The sequence below is a fragment of the Zootoca vivipara genome, chromosome 1, assembly GCF_965207765.1.
Source record: "Zootoca vivipara chromosome 1, rZooViv2.hap1.1, whole genome shotgun sequence".
Classification (NCBI taxonomy): domain Eukaryota; kingdom Metazoa; phylum Chordata; class Lepidosauria; order Squamata; family Lacertidae; genus Zootoca; species Zootoca vivipara.
Window position 1 is genome coordinate 57,415,862 of NC_142582.1, and position 12,952 is coordinate 57,428,813.

At 40.0% G+C, this 12,952-nt stretch overlaps 1 protein-coding gene across 18 annotated transcripts in view; it reads right to left on the reverse strand.

Moving 5' to 3' along the window:
* The window catches only part of PPP6R3 (protein phosphatase 6 regulatory subunit 3), a 71,039-nt gene that overhangs the window by 28,839 nt on the left and 29,248 nt on the right, over nucleotides 1-12,952 (reverse strand). For all 18 annotated transcript variants that reach the window (XM_088665624.1, XM_088665611.1, XM_088665645.1 and 15 more), the window contains 7 exons: nucleotides 10,443-10,580; nucleotides 7,639-7,704; nucleotides 6,715-6,827; nucleotides 4,979-5,092; nucleotides 3,939-4,068; nucleotides 2,454-2,606; nucleotides 633-782 (listed from right to left, as the gene is read on the reverse strand). In XM_088665624.1, coding sequence (XP_088521750.1) covers nucleotides 633-782; nucleotides 2,454-2,606; nucleotides 3,939-4,068; nucleotides 4,979-5,092; nucleotides 6,715-6,827; nucleotides 7,639-7,704; nucleotides 10,443-10,580 — 864 coding nt within the window. The remainder of the gene's footprint in view (nucleotides 1-632; nucleotides 783-2,453; nucleotides 2,607-3,938; nucleotides 4,069-4,978; nucleotides 5,093-6,714; nucleotides 6,828-7,638; nucleotides 7,705-10,442; nucleotides 10,581-12,952) is intronic.

Genomic DNA, 12,952 nt, shown 5'->3' on the forward strand with positions numbered 1-12,952 from the left:
GGGGATGAGGGGGGAGGAAGGAGGGGGGAGGTCAAACCCAGCCAAAAATGGACCCCTTTGGTTCCCAATGCTCACGGGTACTACTGGTGGCGGAAGTGGTCTTGTGGGTGGAGGGAAATTGAAGGGACAGTCTACATTCTATGTTATGTTTGTCTTCTTTGTATAAAAACCAATAAAAATGATTTTAAAAAAAGAGTACAAGACTGAAATGATTATTACTCTGCAGCTCTAATTCAAAATATTGTCACAAGTTAATAACTGCACTGTTGCCAGCTTAAAAAAAATATGGTGTGATTTTCTTGGAAAAACATTACCGTACCTATTTAATCTAGCAAAAGGAACTAGTGGCTTATCTATACTTAGATCAGCAACTTTGTTTCTTGCACAGCAGCTGCCATTGCTCTGGAGTACAACACTTCTGCTAAAACCAAAAAACTGTTTTCGCTAGAGCAAGGTAGCAGGAAAGTGGTAAGCCTAAGAGCCTTACAACAGTAATATAACTATGACAACTTTTTCATCCACTTGGTCACCTTGCTTTTATTCATCTTACCTAGTTGACTGAGTGTTTCTTTCTATGTGGGGAGCCTAGCACAATTATACCTAGAGTACTACAAATAATAAAAACAGCTTACATGTTTCAGCAAAAGGTTATCTCCAGTGGAATCCTGATCTGAAATTGTACCATTTTCTGTGCTTTCAAATGGACTTGCGAGAATCAATGCAATACAAATTTCTACTTGAGTATGTAAAAAGTTATTCCATGTGTACTTAAAAAACATGTCCTGTAGAGGAAAAAAAGAAACTGGAGTCAAACGTAGCCCTGTTAAAAATTCAAGTCTGCGAGCTTAAGTTTCCGTGAATTGAACTCTACTCAAAGGATCGTCCCACTGGAAGAGAAGGACAGTTATTTTTGCTGTTTCCTCCCTTCATCCTTCCAAGATCTGGTCCAGAGCAGCATTGGTTGACCCTGCAGAATGGAGTGGAGGATGGCACTCAATACTTCTTCCCATCTGTCAGTGAGAGCCTTCACTGAAACTGAGCCATTTTGTATACTAAGGATTGTATTCAATGTAGCACTAAGGTGAATATTCTGTTACCACAATGGTTTCTCATTGTGCAATGAAACGTTCTCCTGCTCTCCTCCTCTCGTGCCTCCCAAATGTGTTCTAAGGTTTTCTTTAATTCTCTGAAACAGATCTGGAGGAAGCAGAGGGGGAATCCACTTGTGCTACTGCTAATCCTTGCTCTAGCACAAAAGTTAGTTGAATGCTGCTCTGAATTGCAGCAAAGTAGTAATATTAATGACATGCTGGCCACATGACCTGGAAGCTGTCTGTGGACAAACGCTGGCTCCCTCAGCCTACAGAGCGCGATGAGCGCCGCAACCCCAGAGTCGTCCACGACTGGACCTAATGGTCAGGGGTACCTTTACCTTTAGTAACAGTAATAACTAAGCCTAGTTCCAGTTACAGGTAGGTAGCCGTGTTGGTCTGACGTAGTCAAAACAAAATTTAAAAAATCCTTCCAGTAGCACCTTAGAGACCAACTAAGAAAATTCAATAAACTACTGTCCCCAATCAACATATGCACAAACCATCTTATGCCACTATAGTATTTGCTAGCAGTGCCTCAGAGAAGCCTATGGATGGAATATGTAGCAGCTCTGCGAGCAGGGATTTCTGCATTCCCAACAAAACAGACTACTCATGAATATTAGAGTATATCACATCAGTTGATAAGAATTCCTACAAAAAGTGACAGCTTCTCATGAGGATGCCAACTTATCCCAATACCCTTAACCAAACACAGATTATATGTATGTACTGGACAATTTTATTCCGTTTAAGATAAAACAAAAAGTGTCTGTGTCTCCATCTTAATTTATGATGGTGCTATGGCCAATGAAGTGCAGCCCCATTTTTCCAGACTTCGGAACTCATGGGACATTCCTACTTCCCACAATTCCATCTGCCCCTAACAAATGATTAAACTATTTGTAACGAACTACACATTATGCACAAGGACTGAGGTTGGATTGGAACCCCAACTTTCAAAAGAACCGAAATACCTGTAGGGAAGTGCAAATTTGCTTGCAATGGAGGGGACTTAATGGTCTACTCCCACCCCATTTTCATGATGAAAATCTCCATCATCCAGAGGCTATTTTCCCTATGGAGAGAATATTAGTGAATGCCCCCAGGTCTCGCCACACTGCTGTCAACCATAGCTCATGACTGCATTTTAGTGTACTGTTTAAGTTACACGATCCATTAAAACCTGAGGCAGCACAGAAATATTAATTTCACAGGTAATATTCCATTCAATCACTCAAAGAAATCAGAGTATCTTTTACCTGTGTCATGACATAGCAAGATTAGGAACAATTAGCACTATAAAAAGTTAAGAGCATTGCTGTAATAATTTGTCAATCTTGCAAGTATTTATGCTCTTACCAGTATAACTCCTATGCTATTGAGCTCTATAAGTTCCAGGTTTACACTGTTTGTATTTGTCTGTAGAAGGCTGGATATTAACCTGATCACATTTAACCTGGTATTCCCTACAGGTGGATCCAATACACCCCATGTTGTCTTCATAACACTTTTCTAGACAAAAAAGAGAACAAAAAATATTGACATATTACTCAAAAGTATTATTTATCCACAAGGGGGAGGGGGCAAGAAGAGACATGGTAATCACAAAATTAAGTCTGAAACGTTTAGCAGAATACCTAAAAGAGAAACTCAATGTTAGTCCCATACATTATGTTCTAAAATATCATGGGATGAAAATGTGAGGACATATATGTAGAATAATCAGTTCAATGATCAGTTCACCAATGACAAAACACTTCTCCCCCATGTTCTCAAAGTTGCATTTCTTTTGCAAAAACAATAACAAGATTGAGACTTAGTCTCCTTCCTTTGGCATAGACAGAGTATTGGATGGGCAAGGCTATTTCATTCTGTTCAAGGCTTTGAAGAAGCCAATAAATGACAAGTCTCTCTTACTGCTTTGCATTGGAGAACAGGGAGGAGACTGGCATAACTTCTCAACTTCTTCAAAGCCTCACTACCGAAGTTGGAAGGTAGTTCAGCCTTTCCTAATCTGGTGTCCTCCAAAGGCTGCTAGACAACCACCTATCATTCTTGACCACTGGTCATGCTATTTGGGGTGATGGGAGATGGAGAAAATATATACAGTGCACTAGGATGGGGAAGGCTGATCTAGGCAATCATGCTGCAAAACTATGGTTCTGCAAGTCAAGAAAGGGAAAGCAGCAGAACTAGAATCAGGCAACATAATGAAACATATGCTCTGTTTCCTTGGCAATGGAGGTTCACCTCTGCACTGAGAACACAAAATGAGGAAGAGAGGGAGGAAGCAGTTTGGTCACTGAGGTGATAGAGAATCCCTCTGGGACTGGAAGAAGGGTGGCTCATTTATTTATTTAAAATATTTATCAACACCTTTCCACCTCATTACTGAGATGCCCAAAGGAGTTGTCATATATTAAAATAGCAGAAATAATGTAATATTAAAACAGCAAAAATCAAACAAAGCAAACAGCGAACACAACAGATTAAAAACAACTCTTAAAAGCCAAGTGTACAGTGGTACCTCTACTTACGAATGGAGCTCCGTCCGCCATCTTGGATGCGGTTTAGATAGGATTTTTTCTACTTACAAATTTTTAGATAGGGTTACTTCTACTTACGAATTTTTTTCTCCCAATGCATTCCTATGGGATTCGACTTACAATTTTTTTCGACTTACGAATGTGCATTTGGAACGCATTAAATTCGTAAGTAGAGGTACCACTGTATATAGGTTAACCCACCAATGTCCAATTCATCAAACAGTGGTTGAGTGCCCTCAAAGCTGGATTTATGAAACAGAATGGCTCCAATTTCACATGCACTAAATGTTTTACTTACTTTGGGGGGCTCCAAGAGCAGTTCATGGAAGGATGCAAGTCGTGCTTTTATGGCTTCTAACACACTCTTGTTGACCAAATATGTTGAGTGGCTCATACCTGGGGGGCAAATCTCTATGTGACCTTCAAATCTAAAATGAAGAAAAGGTAAGCTCTTTAACACAGAAAGCACAGCTACTTTAAAAAGAAAGATAGATCAGTAAGCTGACTAGGCTAGACGATAGTAAAGGGAACAAATCAAAATTTTCACATTCAACTCTCCTTTCAATTAAGGTGATACAGTATTTGCATTGTTGTTCACCAACCCACACCTAACAATTCTTTAGTCTTTCCCTCAACCCAACACACAGATCTCAGTAAAATGATGTTTTAAAAATTTGATTAACATACACAAAAACTGACTTCCAAGCAACATAAATCTCATATTTTTGCAGTGATGTATTCATGATAACCCCATTTCAGAAGCATCCGCTTGGACTGTGCAAGATTATTTCCAAGAATGTGTATGAGACAAATGTTTAGGTACAGATAATGTAGTCACAATTTACATCAATATCATAGAATGACAGAGTTGGAAGGGATCATGAGGGTCATCTAGTTCAACCCCCTGCTCTGCAGGAATCTTTATCACAACGTGGGGCTCACGACCCTAAAAAGAAGAGGCTCATGCTCTACCAACGGAGACACTAATGTAAACTAATGACATTAATTTACATAAATGATACCATCTTGTTCCAACTGTTCCCTATAGTGAGATCAGTGCCAGAAGAAGGCCTTTTACATGTATAGTTAAAATGCGTTTTAACTATACATTAGTTAAATGTGTAGTTGAACTACACATTAGTTAAAATGTGTTTAACTAAATACCTTCTTACTATCCAGAATCCACAAAACTAGGTAGAGATCAGAAAAATGCTCATTCAGAAACCTTTATATACAGTATATGCAACTGCACACAGTCATCTGACCAGGGTAGAAACAACGCAACTGTTGCTGGATAAAATATTGTTAAACAGTAGAAACATTAAAAGACAATCTTACGTTGGCCGTCTCGTTTCCAGTAAGGTCAGCAATATCTGAATTGCACTGACTATAGCCGATTCGTTTTTCTCTTTATGGAATATATTTGATAGCAGATGTTCTAGGATTTCTTTTCTAAAGAGAAAGAAAACATTGTTGAAAATTTAACATTCCCTTTTGTTGGTGTATGCATCTGAAGGAATGCTTCTCCTTTTATCAACCTGCCCAGGTTCTTCTCATCGTTCCACCACCAGAGGCAATACGTTCAGTGGTGGCACATGATAGCAGTGCCTTTTCTACAATGACACATCTATTACAAACCAGGCACCAAAGTTTTTAACATTCCAGTGCTCAGTTAAGACATGTCTTTTTGCTCAGGCATTTATGGAATATTAGACTGTTTCTAGGCTTCACAATGTAATTTTAAATTTGTATTTTCACCTGTTATACTTAATTAATTGGGTATAGCATTGCTTTTGCAGGGTGAGGGGACACTAAATATATTCTGAAATAAAGAAATACATATTTTTCAGGAAAGGTATACATATGTCCTGCAGTTTGTTCTTTGATCCAAAGCTGCTTGAGTTTTTCTTTAATAAAAGAATCAGAATTATTTTCATAGCAACCCTAATCTTTGTAACAGTAATGGCAAGCTCATAAACCAGGAAACCTATGATCACATGACACTAAAATACTTTCATAACTGGGGGAGCAGTCTTGACCAATATACTGGCAAACATTTAGTATTTCTGGATATTGCTGTTATCTACTATGCACACAAACTCTGCCCTTGGCCACCTCCCTTTTAGTTCTTGAATGCAATTCTACAACCCACCGTCTTGACAAAAGGTTAACTCCCTTGCCCAGTTCCCATTCTGTGGATAATATCAAGTTATATACTGCGTCAACAATGCCAGTTATGTACTGCAAGCATCAACAAACAGTGCATAAAATTCATTTGTGACCCTTTTCAAGAGTATACATTGGTGCCTCGCTAGACGAATTTAATTCGTATAACGAAAAATTCGTCTAGCGAATCCCATAGGAATGCATTGAATTTATTTATTTATTTATTGCCTTTAGGAACGCATTAATTGAATTTCAATGCATTCCTATGGGAAACCGCTATTTGCTAGATGAATTTTTCGCAAAACAAATTTGTCTTGCGAGGCAACCTCCGCTAGAAAAATCTCTTCGTTAAACGAAAAATTCGTCTTACAGGGCATTCGTCTAGCGAGGCACCACTGTAGATCCTAGTTTTACCATTCATAGATTTCAAGGCATTAAGTTACTTTAACATCTGCTTATACAGATAAAAAACATAACTAAGTAAGTTTTCTTACTTAGTATCAATGCCGTCACCTTTGCAAACCAAGTACTTTCTCTCTCCAAGCCTTTTACTATTTCCTCCACTTGCATGCACAAGAGGGAAGGAACAAGCATGGAAGACTGAAACTCATGCTTGCTTATCTCTGTAATGCCAAACCATGGTTTAGCATAACATCTGAACTAGGTCCATCTCAAGGTTGTTGCTGTTTACATTATTTACTTTTTTTAAAAAAAAATACACATTAAACTCTTTTATCTTTGTTAACGTGATCTAAGCATTTTTATGTCTTGTTTCTTACAGATCATACTTCAGAAGTTACATCATTCTCCATGGCACATGCAAAGCTTTCAACATTTCAAAAAATGTCAAGATCCATGGAATATATACATACATCTATGACAGCAATGACAACATCAAGTCAACCTACTTTTCTAGTGTTGCAAGCAGTGGATCTGGTTCTGAACTGTTTTGTACTTGTAGCATCTGGTCTCTACTCAAGCGGATAATTTCACAGAGTGATTGGGATGCATTTGAGTGTCTCTAAACAACAAGGACAGTTTATGGAATTAAAAAAAACCCTACAGTATTCAATGATAGTTAGCACGAAAGGTTAAGGCTTAAATGCAAATTCACCCATTTCCCAGAAGGCAACACAAATTATGAGTGTTAAACTACAGGACCAACAGCTCCTCCTTATACACTTCTCATTCTGTATACAATGCAGGTGACAAAACTGAAGTGTGTGGATTTTGCAAGCAAGGCATAATTATGCACAGAAAAGTTTTAAATCAGAGAAGAGTGACTTTTTGACCCTTGGGGGGCACATGTGGCAGTGGGTGAATGGGTGGGTAGGAGCTGCATGCCAGTCGGTGGGGCTGGTGACAGTATCTCCTTTTACTGCTCTTACGCTTGAACGAAAGACATTCAACTCCCCTTTTCACACAGACACAATCATCTCTCCCAACTCCCTCTCTCACACACTTAACAGGATCCTCTCCAGCAATCCTGCTGCAGACAAGATTGCTATCTCCACAATGCATAGCAGTGCAAGACAGAAGACTTTTTGCCACAGTACAAGTGATAGTTTAACACAGGCATCCCCAAACTGTGGCCCTCCAGATGTTTTGGCCTACAACTCCCATGATCCCTAGCTAACAGGACCAGTGGTCAGGGATGATGGGAATTGTAGTCCAAAACATCTGGAGGGCTGAAGTTTGGGGATGCCTGGTTTAACATCTGGGTGATGAGGAGAAGTGGGAGGGGTGCCATGGGGCTTGGCATGGAGAGCAGCCAAGGACAAAATTTTCCTACAAAATTTACTTGAATATGAACCATGACATGTATTCCTTACATCTTCATCTTGAGAAGGATGCACAATTTCCACAAGCCGCTGAATTATTTTTTCTTCATTCAACCACTGGAGAGACATATGGGAGAGGGGAGGAAATTAAGTCTCCTTTCACATTTTCATCAGTCACACTTATCAAATAGATAGTACCACCCACAAATGATATTATACATTAAAAAGTGCATTCCCAGAGATAACAACATCAGTAAGACTTCAGAAACTTGCAGGAAGGAACCCGTTAGCAATATCATCACATGCAAAGTATAATTCTTTATAAAAACCAAGAACATGAGAATGGGCAATCTTTAAGGTTGCCAGGGAGAAAGAAAGAGGATCTCTAACAATTATACCAGATCTTTTTGTATTTATTCTTGGGGATGGGGGGAGATGTCCTACACTAGTACACTGATCAGTATACTGTATATATTATCTGTCATGTTGCAGAGAAGGCATCTGGTACTGCTTCTACTCTAATTGCATCTGGTAAGTTTTTTAGCGACTGCAATATACCGCCAGATCTTTAAACAACATACCAGCATTCTCCCCACAAGGTATACAAGAACAACATTTTGAGACATTTGCATATGTTTTGACCTTTAATGTGAATCATTTATGCTAATTAAATATGTTATCACTGGGTAAAGGTAAAGGGACCCCTGACCAGTCATGACCGACTCTGGGGTTGTGGCGCTCATCTCGCGTTATTGGCTGAGGGAGCCGGCGTATAGCTTCCAGGTCATATGGCCAGCATGACAAAGCTGCTTCTGGCAAACCAGAGCAGCGCACGGAAACATCTACGCTGTAGCGGTACTTATTTATCTACTTACACTATGACGTGCTTTCAAACTGCTAGGTTGGCAGGAGCTGGGACCGAGCAATGGGAGCTCACCCTGTCGTGGGGATTCAAACCGCCGAACTTCTGATCGGCAAGCCCTAGGCTCTGTGGTTTAACCCACAGCGCCACCCACGTCCCATTTATCACTGGGTAGTCCCACCAAATGTAAAAAAATAAGACCTCTTTTGTTTACCATCACTCCAGCTTTCTGTGACTGGCATATTATATTTTCAGATATTAAGAGGCTTATGCTGCCATATAGCATTCCATTGCTACATGTCCAGTTCCTCCTGGAGATCATGTTCCCATGTTTACTTAAACCCCCAACAGCATTCTTGTCGATTTTTCCATATATATTTCTGAAACCAGGCCTTTAAGATCATCCTCTGCTTCTAAAATTGCCAATTCAAAGACTATGAGAGGCCCATTTACCTTTTCTGATTGTGGAATTAGAAATAAAATTAACATTTCTGTTATGCAAGTCTGCACAGTATAAACCCTAAAGGCCAACAATGAATCAATTTGCAATACTCTGAAGGGATTCCAAATATGCATTATCTGCAGTCCTTCCAACCTTTGTGGAACAAAGATAGGAAAATTTCTGCATCACTATGTTCCTCCTCCATTGATTCAGAGGTGTGGTGGCATCAGCTTTTTGAGCCATGACACACAGCCTACCAGCTTATAAGAATCATTCTGCATGTGAATTGCTAGGAGCATTAAAACTTTTATGTTGTGCTGTTTAAACAGATGGGGGGCAAATAGCAAAAGAGGGGGGGAGATACATAGACATCTGCAATGGGAGAGGCATAATATAGGCAGTAGAGAGGCTTATAGAGTGTGAATAGAGCTGCAAGGATACAGAATACAACATGCATTAAAAGATGGAGAGAAAGTCAGAAAGGTTAATAGACTGGTACAGAGACTTGCATGTGGTAAAAAAGAAGACTATCAAATGGGGTGCATGGAGGAGAGACCGTAGTTCTAAAGAGAAATCACAACATTAAAATTAAAATTAAAATAAAGTTACATTTCCTGTGATTGAAACAGTAAAACCTGCTCTCTGACTGATTTTTATACACTGCTGCTGTAAGGTGACAACACTACATTTATATTTTTGTCAACACACTCTAGCATTCTACTTCACATTTACATCAGACAAGCTGAAAAATGACTTGTACACAGAACACAAAATGGCTTAACATCCTATTTGAGCTACAACTGGAATATACTAGCTGTTAATGGATATTTTAAATGAATATGTTGGCAAGATGTTTCAAGAATTACTGCAAAACATTGATTTCTTTCATGTGTAAGCTATGGCAAGCTCAGTTGTCACTACTAACAATCTGAAACCACAACAGTACAGTCCCTTGCATACCTTTCCATGCTTCTAGATGCATTCATGGCATCATAGTCATGTATCTAAACCAGGTAACAAACAGCTGGAATATGGGGAAAATAAAAGCAGCTGAAATTGAATTTGTTTACAGTTCAAATACAATATTTAAGTGCTTGGTGAAAGCCAGCATTTCCATTCCAGCTGATCAAAACAGGAACCTCTCTACCACCTCTCAGATCTTTTTCATTTTGTTTCTTGTCTTTGAGATTGTAAATCTCAGGGAAGGAACTCTCTTATCATTTAGATATCTATTCAGCTTTTTTGGCTGAAGAAGAGGATGAAAATGCTGCAAGTAAATAAATGAAAAAGTAAGTATTTCATACTATGCCTGGTGTGCTATGGTCCATGGGGTCATGAAGAGTTGGACACGACTAAACGACTAAACAACAACAAAATATTTCATAGACAGCACGGGAGACAGCTATCTTTGCAAGGGAAGGGTTTTTCCTGCTCAACTTAAAAATTGAATGCCAAGGGTACCTCACTAGCTATTTACAATTTCAGTTTCAAAAACAATGCCACTAATCTTCACTTTTAAAGATGACTCCCATTGCAAAAGAAATTACTTACATTTAACACTTCTTGCCTGGGCTGTGGAGGTTCTATGCATGTTAGCAGCCTGAGCAACAAGTCCATAATAGCAGAGGTTCCTATGTGCTTTATAATGAGGTCTACAAAATCATGCTTTTTCTTTAAGAAATCCACGATCTGTGAAAGATAAAAGGCAGAACATAAGTAGCAGCCAAGTATCAGCTAAGTACAACTAAGTACCAGCCAAAAAAACTAAGTAGAGTAAGGCATAGCCCTCTTTGAAAGGGATGCCTTCCCCCACCCCCAGTAGCCACATTCCTTCAGATTCCTTCAGAGCCAACATGGTTCAGGACACACACACACCTTTCATTTTCTTCCAGGCATGTACAGCAATTTGCACAGAGGAAAAACCGCCTGTGCACTGTGGGAGGTCCCCTTCCCAAAATGAAAATACTAGGCCCTGGGGGGCCAATTTGGATAAGAATCCTGTCAGGAGAGGTTAAAATGTTTAAGTCTTCTATCACCATTTATTTCAATGGATCTTTGAAATAATACAATCACAGATGCAGAGGCCCTACAACCTCCCATGCCAGCATTCCAATCCTGATGAGACTTCCAGCTCCTGCAATTTGTAGAGGAAGACATCTACATGAAAGCTGAGGGCAAGAGGCAGAGGAAAAGTGGCCCAGAATACCAAATACGGTAGGAAGCTTCCAAGGGTGGTATATGGTCCATGGGTGGTCAGATGGTTAAAGAGCCTCAACACATTCTTATGTTCTTTTTTAAAAATCTATATATGGCACCAACATTAATTTGGCATAAGAACTATTGCACAGAATGAACTCAGGCTTGCTAGAGAGGTTAAAAGCAACAAAAAGGGCTTTTATGGGTATGTCCGTAGCAAAAGGAAGAACAAGGAAACAGTGGGGTCACTTAAAGAGGAGAAGATGGTGAAATGCGAAAGGGGATAGAGAAAGGGCAGAACTCCTCAATGCCTTCTTTGCCTCAGTCTTCCCCCCAAAAAGAAAACAATGCCCGACCTGAAGAATATGGAGCAGATGATTCAGGAGGGAAAACACATCCCAGAATAAGTAAGGAGGTAGTACAAGAATACTTGGCTAGTTTAGATGTATCCAAGTCTCCAGGGCCAGATGAACTACATCCAAGACCAAGAGTATTAAAAAACTGGCAGAGTTGATTTCAGAACCACTGACAATAATCTTTGAAAATTCCTGGAGAACAGGCAAAGTTCCAGCAGACTGGAGGAGGGCAAATGTTGTCCCTATTTTCAAAAAGGGGAAAAGAGAGGACCCAAACAATTACCGCCCAGTCAGCCTGACATTAATACCAGGAAAGATTCCAGAGCAGATCATTAAGCAAACGGTCTGTGAGCACCTAGAAAGAAACGCTGTGATCACTAAAAGTCAGCATGGGTTTCTGAAAAATAAGTCATGTCAGACTAATCTGATCTCATTTTTTGACAGAATTACAAGCCTGGTAGATGAAGGGAACGCTGTGGATGTAGCCTATCTTGATTTCAGCAAGGCCTTTGACAAGGTGCCCCATGATATTCTTGTAAAGAAGCTGGTAAAATGCGGGCTAGACAATGCTACCATTCAGTGGATTTGTAACTGGCTGACTGACCGAACCCAAAGGGTGCTGATCAAGGTCTCCTTCTCATCCTGGAGAGTAGTGACTAGTGGGGTGACACAGGGTTCTGTCTTGGGCCCAGTCTTATTCAACATCTTTATCAATGACTTGGATGATGGGCTTGAGGGCATCCTGAGCAAGTTTGCAGATGACACCAAATTGGGAGGGGTGGCTAATACCCCAGAGGACAGGATCACACTTCAAAATGACCTTAACAGATTAGACAACTGGGCCAAAGCAAACAAGATGAATTTTAACAAGGAGAAATGTAAAGTACTACACTTGGGCAAAAAAAAAATGAAAGGCACAAATACAGGATGGGAGACACCTGGCTTGAGAGCAGTACATGTGAAAAGGATCTAGGAATCTTGGTAGACCACAAACTTGACATGAGTCAGCAGTGTGATGCAGCAGCTAAAAAGCCAATGCAATTCTGGGCTGCATCAATAGGAGTATAGCATCTAGATCAAGGGAAGTAATAGTACCACTGTATTCTGCTCTGGTCAGACCTCACCTGGAGTACTGTGTCCAGTTCTGGGCACCACAGTTCAAGGAGAATACTGACAAGCTGGAACGTGTCCAGAAGAGGGCAACCAAAATGGTCAAAGGCCTGGAAACGATGCCTTATGAAGAACGGCTTAGGGAGCTGGGTATGTTTAGCCTGGAGAAGAGAAGGTTAAGGGGTGATATGATAGCCATGTTCAAATATTTAAAAGGATGTCATATAGAGGAGGGAGGATTCAAACTACAAGAAAGAAGATTCCACCTAAACATTAGGAAGAACTTCCTGACAGTAAGAGCTGTTCGGCAGTGGAATTTGCTACCAAGGAGTGTGGTGGAGTCTCCTTCTTTGGAGGTCTTTAAGCAGAAGCTTGACAGGCATATGTCAAGAATGCTTT